We start from the raw sequence: 11,713 nt of genomic DNA, 5'->3' as shown, positions 1-11,713 counted from the left end.
AAGTATTGTGGAGGGGGGTGTGAGGAAGGCAGGCTGGGCAGTTACTACAACGGACAATGTGATAGTGACAGGCACATTACCTGTAGGAGCATCAGCACAGGTGGTGGAATTGGAGGCTTTGACAGAAACATGCAAACAGGCTGAAGGAAAACTAATATCTACACAGACTCAAGGTATGCTTCTGGTGTTTTCCATATTTAAAAAAAATCATGACATCACTGGGAGCTCCTGCGAAGAATGGACCACAGGTGATGGCTCTACTGAATGCTCTCCAGTTACCGGTAACAGTTACAATTTTGAAAATGAAAGCACACGGGAAAAATCGATGATTTTTCCTCTTTGATTAAACCTATTCTCCCCAATTTGCTTTGGGGTCTGTGTTATTGAAGAGGAACATCAACTGCTAACACAGTGTTGCACAGTATACTGAAACTTCTGTACTTTCTTTCAATACCAGAATCTGATAAATGGTTCGGTACTCAAAATGTATCGGCTACTGATCGAGAGTCTGTCTGTCAGAGCAGCCTATGTCCCCTTATAGCGCGAGAGCACCGTGCCTGCTCCATTTACTCATTGTTAGCTCTAGCCTGTCCTGAGGAACCATTTCACTCACTAGGAGTCTGGGCTGTATCACAATTTATGCTGCAAAGTTAACACACTTGAATAATGCAAAACACCTCAAGTCTCCCCAATCATGCCTCAAACTGGGTGTTTGTGAATGACGTGATGGTTCTTAAAAGAGACAGCAAACACTTATCAAAGAAGAGATTGCGTTTTACATGCAAATTGTGACCAGAACACAAAAAATAAATCCCAAATGCAAGGGAAACAGACGGTTTTCATCTGTAGCCCCTTGAAATCAGCCAAAACAAGCACACACACACACCTATTGAATATGCATTCATCTGTATTATAAATAGGCCTTGGCTACATCGTGATTTACCCAGTTCATCGATAGACCAGAGATTTACAGAGCAAAGTATTCAGACCCCTTCACTTTTCCCACATTTTGTTACATTACAGCCATATTCTAAAATTGATTAAATTGTTTTTGTCCATCAATCTTTTCACAATACCTCAAAATGACAAAGCAAATACTTTCTATAAATATTTTGCTAATTTATTAAAAATAACATTATCACATTTACTTTAGTATTCAGACCCTTTACTCAGTACTTTGTTGAAGTACCTTTGGCAACGATTAAAGCATTGAGTATTCTTGGGTATGACACAACAAGCTTGTCATACCTGTATTTGGGGAGTTTCCCATTCTTCTCTGCAGATCCTTTCAAGCTCTGTCAGGTTGGATGGGGAGCGTCGCTGCACAGCTATTTTCAGGGCTCTCCAGAGATGTTCGATCGGGTTCAGGTCCAGGCTCTGGCTGGGCCACTCAAGGACATTCAGAGACTTGTCCTGAAGCCACTACTACGTTGTCTTGGCTGTGTGTATAGGGTCGTTGTCCTGTTCGAATGTGAACCTTCACCCCAGTCTGAGGTCCTCATAGCAAAGGGTCTGAATACTTATGTAAATAAGGTTTGTCTTTTATTTGTAATTCATTAGCATACATTTCTAAAAACCTGTTTTCGCTTTGTCAAAAATGTATATAAGCCATTTTAGAATAAGGTTGTAACTAATAAAATGTGGAAGAAGTGAAGGTATCTGAACACTTTCCAAATGCACTTCAAGTCTCTAGTCTGATAAACTGGGTAAATCAAGATGTAGCCAAGGCCTATGTAGTTAGAGCTTTTTCTTTTTACCAAAGTCAAATTGATTCTATGTTAAAATTGAATCATGAGTGCATACATTCAAAATTAAAATAAAAAATAAAATGTAATGATATTGAACTCAAAAGATCTGTCTGGATCAAGTGTCATTCTGTAACTTTGGTTAATACGCCTTATTTTTTTCCCCTTGGTATAATTTTGGCATGTAGTTTCGTGATGGTATAAAGTATTGTGATGCTAAACCTGGTATCAAACAAAAAATTCTGCTATCGTGACAACACTAACTAATAGCTTACCATAAAAACATAAGTGGTCAGATTTGATCAGTACTTATTATATAAGTTAAACAAAAAAACATTCCAACACACAAATACAGATGATTCTTACTGGGCCTCGAGAAATGGGAAGTCATATTTTTGCTGTCCATCAAGGGGACAGTTTACCGATTCGTTCTAAGGCAAATTGGCCAATAAAGTACAGATACAAGATGGACCACAGCAATAGTATGAGTCCGTCTTATGACCGGTCAATAAAGTATTAATAAAAAGATACACAAGATTCAGTCTGACATGCCAATAAAGTATGAATAGAGAGATAAGACTACAGGTCTCACCCACCCGTGGACGTAGAAGAGGGTGTAGAGCTTCTTTGCGTTGACCACGCAGGCCTTGGTGACAGAGAGCACGCCGATGGGCTTCACAGTGAGGGGCTCCAGAGCCAAGTTCCCAGACTCCACCAGCTGGGAGAAGAGGCGCTCCACACTCCGCCTGCAGCCCACGCACGGCACCAGCTGGGACAGGGCGCTGAACATCTCCCTGGACGACACAATCATGGCGTTGTTCAGGTCCTGCTGCTTCAGCATGCTGTGATGCTGAGGGGGGAGGAGGCAGGTAGAGACACACACACACACACACAGTGTTTGTAGCACAATGTTGAAGAAATAAAGGCATGATCCTTGAGCAAAGTATGACAACCAGTCTTAAGGTCAATATCATCAAGCCATGTTTGAAAGGCACACACTAGGGATGCAAATTTGGGTCAATTTTGCTGCTGAATAACCGACCCTCATTAACATGTCAAACGTTTAAGCGGTTATAATCCAACCCCAGAAATAAAAATCATGAAACTCCTATGTTCTATCAGTGGGTAAAATAACTTAACTTCTCTAAGTGTTCAATCTGAAATCAGGAAACCGTGTAGGAACGCGTCACAGCTACATGGTTCTCGTCACTGGGCCTCGACATTATACATTTTGAAGCGGAGCCATTTGCTCTTGCACTGCTACACAATACAGTCATATCTGACTCAGATCCTAACATGGTGTCAGAAGTGCTTCAAACTCGTTAAGTATAAGGAGCGATATTTCACAGAAAATAATGTTCCTTGAGTTTAGAGTGATGAAAAGTAGCTAACTACTCGCATGTCTCCACATTGAGCAGAGCAACCCAAGCGGAGCCGTTGCTATGGTTACTCACAGAGCAACCATGAGCAGAGAACATGCAGAGTGAGCTGCACACAGAGAGCGAGTGACAGACAGAGGAGCCACTAATAGATTTACTAACAGAGGAAGTTATTTCTGATTTCGGGAAGGTCCTTCAGAAACAAATCCGCCAATAGATCAGCTGTAGGCAGCCCTGGTCCTGGAGCAGGCCTCACATTTCCCATCAGCATCGACCACCGTCGACACCTAAAACACCGACACCTAAAACAAATCCATGCCAAAGTGGACGTTGTGCCGTTGGGCTGAATATAATATTTTAAATAATTGTTATTATAATTCCCTTCTCCCTCACAGAGCGAGGGATTTTCCCGAATGCTGGAAGTGGGGCCCCCTGAGTGAAAAAGTTTGGGAACCCCTGGTGTAAAGCATCCTTGTGCCGTCTAAACCCCCAAAATATATTTTCAATAACCAAAAACATTATTTTCAGCTGTTTGATGCTGGAGTACAAAACCGACAGTGGAAAGATGCAAAATGACTTAAGAACTGGAAGCATAGAAGTAGTGCACATAGAACAGATCTACCGCTTCATATACTTGCTTTCAGGTAAAATTATAGATCAATAACTAGCATTTCTATGCGAATTTGGTCAGGTCGCCCAAAAAGTTACATATTGCCACTAATATAATTAGGATTGTGTCTTTGGCTGCTGGACAATGAAAGAAAGTTGAGAACATGAGTGAAATATTGGTTTTAAAAGGCATATGAGGAAGGGTTCATAAAATAATCCCCTTAACATTGCTATGGTTGGAACATGCTAAGAAATGCCTCAAAATAAAACATCTAGGTTAAACAATTACATTTAAAGTTAAATAGTTTCAAAAATGGGCCTCCTGAGTGGCTCAGAGGTCTAAGGCACTGCAGTGCTTGAGGCGTCACTACAGAACCGGGTTCGATCCCGGGACGCCACCAGGAGACCCATGCGGTGACGCACAATTGGCCCAGCGTCGTCTGGGTTAGGGGAGGGTTTGGCCGGCCGGGATGTCCTTGACCTATCACGATCTAGCGACTCCTGTGGTGGGACGGGCACATGCACGCTGACACGGTCGCCAGTTGTACGGTGTTTCCTCCGACACATTGGTGCGGCTGGCTTCCAGGTTAAGCGAGTAGTGTGTCAAGAAGCAGTGCGGTGTGGCACGGTCGTGTTTCGGGGGACGCATGGCTCTCGACCTTCGCCTCTCTTGAGTCTTTACGGGAGTTGCAGCCATGGGACAAGACTAACTACCAACTGGATATCACGAAATTGGGAGAAAAAAAAAATGGGTAAAAAGGTTTCAATGTTTTTCCAAAAAGTTGATCCTTCACGTCAAGGTAGGTGATATGACAAGATGGCGTTTTACATTCTCCCAACCAATTGTGCTATTTTTTGGGGTTTTTTTGTAATAAAAAATATAAAAAAACGTATTGTGTACATAATGTTGCCGAAAAGAACTTCTGGGCATCAGGAAAGCAAAATGGAATATACTCATTGCGGACTGGAACAAACGTTTTCCTGTAACAAGTCAGACGAGAAGGATATCCTGCTTTCACTGGAACGGGCCCAGATCCATGCCTTTTGCGTAAAGAACAGGCTGCAGAAAAGAGGACGCAGATCAGGAATCCTTCTGAGAATCTGGAGGCGAATGAGTAAACTCCCACTACCTTTCATTCTTCTCGCTAACGTGCAATCATTGGACAATAAAATTTATGACATACAATTAAGATTAACCTAACAACGGGACATTAAAAACGGTTACATCTTATGTTTCCCCGAGACGTGGCTGAACGAAGATACGGAAAATATAGAGCTAGCCGGATTTTCCATGCACCGGCAGAACAGAGACACTACCTCTGGTAAGACAAGGGGTGGGGTATGTGTCTATCAATAACAACTGGTGCGTGATGTCTAATATTAAAGAAGTCTCGAGGTATTGCTCGCTTGTGATAAGCTGTAGACCACATTATCTACCAAGAGAGTTCTCATCTGTATTATTTGTAGCCGTCTATTTACCACCACAAAAAGAAGCTGGCACTAAGACCGCTCTCAACCAACTCTAAGGCCATAAGCAAAGAAGAAAATGCGAAGAAGAAACGGCACTCCCTAGTGACTTTAATGCAGGAAAACTTCAATCTGTTTTACCAAATTTACACCAGCATGTCACATGTGCAACCAGGGGGAAAATAATCCTAAACCACCTTTACACCACACACAGAGATGCATACAAAGCTCTCCCCGCCCTTCATTTGGAAAATCTGACCATTAGTCTATCCTCCTGATTCCTGCTTACAAGCAAAAACTAAAGCAGGAAGTACCAGTGTCTCACTCAATATGGAAGTGGTCAGATGATATGGATGCTACACTACAGGACTGTTTTGCTAGCACAGACTGGAATATGTTCTGGGATTCATCCAATGACACTGATGGAATACACCACCTCAGTCATTGGCTTCATCAGTAAGTGCATCGATGACGTCGTCCCCACAGTGACTGTACGTACATATCCCAACCAGAAGCCATGGATTACAGGCAACATCCGCATCGAGCTAAAGGCTAGAGCTGCCGCTTTCAAGGAGTGGGAGACTAACCCGGAGCACTTATAAGAAATCCCGCTATGCCCTCAGATGAACCATCAAACAAGCAAAGCGTCAATACAGGATTAAGATTGAATCCTACTACACCGGCTCTGACACTCGTCAGATGTGGCAGTGCTTGAAAACTATTATGGAATACGAAGGGAAATCCAGACGCGAGCATGCGTGGACCAACTGGCAAGTGCCTGGACTACCTGACGGGCCGTCCCCAGGTGGCAAGGGTAGGCAACAACACGTCTGCCACACTGATCCTTAGTCCCTGCCTGTATTCCCTGTTCACCCACGACTGCCTGTATTCCCTGTTCACCCACGACTGCGTGGCCAAACACGACTCCAACACCATCATTAAGTTTGCTGACGACCGACACCCTTGTTTATTTTTAACAAAATGAAGAACTTTTTTTTTTAACAAGAGACGGCCTTTACGGAGGAGGTCAGAGAACTGGCAGTGTGGTGCCAGTGACAACAATCTCTCCCTCAATGTGAGCAAGACAAAGGAGCTGATCGTGGACTACAGGATAAGGCGGGCCGACCAGCCCCCAATAACATCAACAGGGCTGTAGTGGAGCAGGTCGAGAGTTAACCAGTTGCATCTCTAGGGGCGCTATTTCATTTTTGGATAAAAAACGTTCCCGTTTTAAGCGCGATATTTTGTCACGAAAAGATGCTCGACTATGCATATTCTTTTTACAGATTTTGTCTGTAAGTGCCCCAGAACTCATTCTACAGGCGAAACCAAGATGATACGTCAAACAGGAAATGAGCAGAATTTCTGAAGCTCTGTTTTCTAATGTCTCCTTATATGGCTGTGAATGCGACAGGAATAAGCTTAGACCTTCTGCCGTTTCCCCAAGATGTCGGCAGCATTGTGACGTATTTGTAGGCATATCATTGGAAGATTGGCCATAAGAGACTACATTTTCCAGGGGTCCGCCCGGTGTCCTTTGTCTAAATTTGTGCGTAATCTTCAGGTGCGGGCATTTTCTCCTGGGATTCAGGAGAGAAAGCACACTTCCACGAACGATATATCATCGAAGAGATATGTGAAAAACACCTTGAGGATTGATTCTAAACAACGTTTGCCATGTTTTCAGTCGATATTATGGAGTTAATTTGGAAAAAAGTTCGCGTTTTGAGGACTGAATTTTCGGGGTTTTTTGGTAGCCAAATGCAATGTACAAAACGGAGCTATTTCTAATACACAAAGAATCTTTTTGGAAGAACTGAGCATCTGCTATCTAACTGAGAGTCTCCTCATTGAAAACATCAGAAGTTCTTCAAAGGTAAATGATTTTATTTGAAGGCTTTTATGTTTTTGTTGAAATGTTGCGTGCTGGATGCTAACGCTAATGCTAACGCTAAATGCTACGCTAGCTAGCTACTTTTACACAAATGATTGTTTTCCTATGGTTGAGAAGCATATTTTGAAAATCTGAGATGACAGTGTTGTTTACAAAAGGCTAAGCTTGAGAGATGGCATATTTATTTCATTTGCGATTTTCATGAATAGTTAACGTTGCGTTATGGTAATGAGCTTGAGTCTGTATTCACGATCCCGGATCCGGGATGGGGAGATCAGAAAGGTTAAGTTCCTTGGTCTCCACATCACCAACGAACTATCATGGTACAAACACACCAAGACAATTGTGAAGAGGGCACGTCAAAACCTTTTCCCCCTCACGAGACTGAAAAGATTTAGCATAGGTTCCCAGATCCTCAAAGTTCTACAGCTGCACCATCGAGAGCATCCTGACCGGTTGCATCACCGCCTGGTATGGCAACTGCTCAGCATCTGAGAGTAAGGTGCTACAGAGGGTAGTGCGAACGGCCCAGGTTATGCTTATCAACCTATAGGTTAATTTGCATAATTTAGAGGAATTCAATTGGCTTGTGTACAGTATATTCCTTATGCATCTTATTTATCACACGCGTACAGCATATAGATACAGAGCCTTTGTGTGGGAAATGTGTTAGAGATCGCAAGAGCTGCTGTTAGAGCAGCATCTTGTGGCACTATCAAGACAACTGGGAACTCATGACGTCAGAGATCATCCGATCGGAAAATATGAGCTCTAGAAAGAGGCCTGAGTTGGAATTCCGTGTTGGATGACAGTTCAAAATGATTTTTTCCCCAGTTGGAGCTCGTTTTTGTCCCACCGAAGTCGATGATTTCCGAGTTCCCAGCTGTCTTGAATGCAGCATCAAACAGCAAATGAAGGCAGGCTTCATCAGCGCATCACACACCGCTTTGCAATGAGCTGGAGCCAGTAATCACTTTGAAAACATACTTTATTGTTTTAAACATGAACGTTTTAATACACATTATTAGGCATGTCTTACTTTGTGTCAAAGTAGCCTATTAGATCTCCTCTTTCTAAATTTCTAACTGATATTGTCATTGGTCACATGAAACCACTCACATATGCAGTGCCCTTTTGACAATGGTGTTTTTAACTAACTGCAGTATGGAACAAACATTTGCACGTAGACTACTGCCTTGTGCGCTTATAATGTAAATAAATTATAGTTCAACATTTTAAGATAAACGTTGCATCAGACTCCTTGCTTTTACACATGTTTTACGTAGACTAGGCCTACTGGTTGTATGAATTTGGAATCGATCGTCCCACAACTGTCCCGGAGTATGTTTGAAATAGGCCATTTCTTTAAACAATCTGACCAATAGAATAGGTAGCCTAAACTGACTATAGCAGATTGACATAGGCTAGTGATTTTGCTGTTCGTTACTCATCTTGCTGGCTGAGGAAAAGTCAAATGTGAACATGTTCAAAGTGCACATCAAAAAATGGTTAAGGACCGCACACCGCACCTCCTCAACTTGCATGTTCTATTAATATGAATATTTGAAATGTGATGTAATTCTGAGCCCTAATTAGGTTAGGTATAACAGTTTTGCTTCCATCCCTCTCCTCACCCCTACCTGGACTCGAACCAGGGACCCTCTGCACACATCAACAACAGTCAACCACGAAGCATCGTTACCCATCACACCACAAACGCCGCGGCCCTTGCAGAGCAAGGGGAACAACTACTTCAGATCTCAGTGAGTGACATCACCGATTGAAACGCTATTAGCGTGCACCCCGCCAGCTAGCTAGTCATTTCACATCAGTTACACACACACACAGTAAATGTTCATGGTCAAATTCCGACTATCAATCACTTAGATTGTGTATTTTCAGATAGAGATACATGGCAAAGCAAAAACTGCTTTCGAGATACCCTCACAATCACGCATTCTTCTGTCTCTTCTGTAGCAGGAAAGAAACACAGACCCGATAAGTAGATGCGCAATGGATTATGGTCATTCTAGTTAATAACCACGTTTTAAGCGCTAACCCATGTAGAATATTGGCCTTTTGGAAACTCCTTAGTGCATCACACAGTTCAGGCTGGACCTGATTTATCTCTATAGAAACTGTATCAATGAGCGCATTGAGTACACAGAAGAAAAAAACGAACCAAATGGAATTCAAATAATTTAACTGACATCTGTCAATTAGTGGTTTAAAAAAACTTTTAAAAATGTACATTTTGGTTAATAAGATGCATGACGACTAACGAAAACACACTGCAATTTAATTCTACCTAACTATGCTAATTATTATATATTTATAACCTTTATTTAACTACGGAAGTCAGTTAAGAAAAAATATTATTTACAATGACGGCCTACCCCGGCCAAACACTAACTCGGACGACGCTGGGCCAATTGTGCGCTGCCCTATGGCACTCCCTATCACAAGCGGTTGTGATAAAGCCTGGAATCGAACCAGGGCCTGTAGTGTCACCTCTAGCACTGAGATGCAGTGCCTTAGACCGCTGCGCCACTCTGGAGATACATTAAATTAAGAATGACCGGTCAAATGTGTTTTCAGTGGCTAACCGACTAAAGGTTAATGGGTAACGTCCCTAATACACACAAATCTTCCTTCCTCATGACTAGGATGTTGACAGTACTCACTCACCTCAACAAACTGCTTCATCTCAGAGCTGTTGATCTGGTGACTGTCAAGGTTCATGGCATCGTCAGTAAACTCCATCACCATCTGTAATAACAAGAGGACATATATTGAAAGTGTCATCAGCACAAGTATTCCACAACACAACTGGGATATTCTACACTATGTGAAGTAGAGGAAGTAAAGCTGTTCCAACATAAACCTGTCCATACAGTGTCTGCATCGCCAACCTAGGTCCAAGCCCAGTATCTAATATGCTACCACTGCTCATTCTAACCATTTAGGCTAGCCACCCAGCAGCCGCATCCAGTTTGCAGTCATCATTAGCTTGCCGGTTAGTTAACTTGTCCATTAGGCTAGCCTAACAGCTCAGAAATGTAATGGAAAAATGCATTGCTTCACCTACATCAAGGTGTCATTGGCAATACGTGACAGCTAGAACATACCTAGCTAGCTAGAAAGCCGGTTGGTGGATCCAGCTGGCTAACGTTAGCTTGCTGGCGCTAGTTGTTGGAGAGGCCTAACTAGTACTCTCGGTCTCTCGCTCGCAACCGTGTTTCATTGTCGACATAGGTAGCTAGCTAGGTTCAGAAGAGTGGCTGATTGTAAAAGCCTTCAAACAACTTGAGGACCATATGGGAGACGGAAACACTGCACTTTCTTACTGTGAGAGTGTCATCGATGTACAGGGGAATCTGTCTTGCGAGGAAAGGGAAGTCCTCTTCCCCGTCCCTGCAAACCGCAACCAAACACGCCATGTCTAACAGCTCCTGTCGCGGTGGTATCACGTATTGCCTGTAGACAGTGGGGACAGATTGAGCAAATCCAACAGAGTTTCACCAATAGCTAGGGCTAAGTGCACACCGCACGTCATTTCAATTTCTATGCCTTGCATTCACGCAGTGAATGATAATTTTGAAAAAAATACATTGTAATGTACTGTAAAATGAAATGATCCCAACCATTTTAAACGCTTATGTGGTTGATAAATGCCATTGTAGCAAGTCAATTATCTATTAGTCATGGATAACTGGCTGACTCTCTGGCTGGCTGCTGCTGCTAGTTACCGTTAGCGCGCTGGACTTCGGTCTAGAAGGTCGAGGGTTCGAGACCTGCTCCCTGCTGTTTTATTACACTGGTGTCAGAAGTGATCGGACCTTGCATCCACAACAGTGCATGTGCTTGGCCGGTGAGCGCGTTCCTCACCGTAAGACGCAAGCTAGCGCGAGGACGTGCTATTTGAAAGGAGGGAGTAAGTAGTGTAACGACCCTGGGTTTATAAACGCAGATATCGACTCTGCCGCTCGAGCATGCTTTTGCGATAGTTAGCTAACCCGAGTGTTTTAAACTGACTAGCAGTCGTTATGAAATACAAAAACAACAATCAGAACGTGTTAGATTACGGCACAGTTTACATTTACTGTGGTTAACTTGCTTATTTGGTTAACTAGCAGCTACCTCCACTGTCACCAGGGTCTGAAGAAATTCGAATCAAATTGAAGCGTCAGAAAGAAACAGATTAATTTAGCTAGCTAACGTTAGCTACTTTTCCTGTGAAGAGTTATATCAACCAATCTGTAAGTTACTGATCTTGTTTCATGTTCTTGACGACAAACTTCTATCCGAATTTACAAATGTATAATTACATTATTTTGTAAACACAAGCAATCATCGTACATTAATTACCAGGCTTTTTGAAAGTTGCCTTTTTATACAAAAACAAACAAGCGCGTAATAGGCGGAGGAATCTTCATGTGTGACCTTTGCCCTCAAGACGTAGCATCAAAAATAAGTTCCAGCTGTACGCTCGAGATGGTAAGAACAGATAGAACAATGATAGATATTTCACCGAATGTATAAATGTGCAACCGCTTGGCGTATCCACTCACTTCCAAATATACCTCCACTAGTGGCCGGTGTCATGTTAAAATCTTCCC

General features: G+C 42.7%; 1 protein-coding gene across 44 annotated transcripts in view; it reads right to left on the bottom strand.

Moving 5' to 3' along the window:
- Window positions 1–11,713, bottom strand: part of LOC110537846 (gametogenetin-binding protein 2) — a 41,481-nt gene extending 29,768 nt beyond the window's left edge. For 9 of the 44 annotated variants that reach the window (XR_016485154.1, XR_016485156.1, XM_036937881.2 and 6 more), the window contains exons 1-4: window positions 10,844–11,708; window positions 10,442–10,571; window positions 9,783–9,863; window positions 2,342–2,595 (exon numbers count right to left, since the gene is read on the bottom strand). Coding sequence is in view for 37 of the 44 variants with exons in the window: in XM_036937881.2 (XP_036793776.2) it covers window positions 2,342–2,595; window positions 9,783–9,863; window positions 10,442–10,534 (428 nt within the window). In the remaining 7 variants the exon portion in view is untranslated. Of the gene's footprint in view, window positions 1–2,341; window positions 2,596–9,782; window positions 9,864–10,222; window positions 10,572–10,738 lie in introns of those variants that run through there. The other 35 variants (XR_016485152.1, XR_016485153.1, XM_036937878.2 and 32 more) reach the window with 13 other exon arrangements.

Source organism: Oncorhynchus mykiss, chromosome 12 (genome assembly GCF_057628025.1).
Source record: "Oncorhynchus mykiss isolate SJ-2025 chromosome 12, ASM5762802v1, whole genome shotgun sequence".
Classification (NCBI taxonomy): domain Eukaryota; kingdom Metazoa; phylum Chordata; class Actinopteri; order Salmoniformes; family Salmonidae; genus Oncorhynchus; species Oncorhynchus mykiss.
Note: the sequence above shows the minus strand (reverse complement) of the source record. Positions and strands in the feature narration are given on the sequence as shown.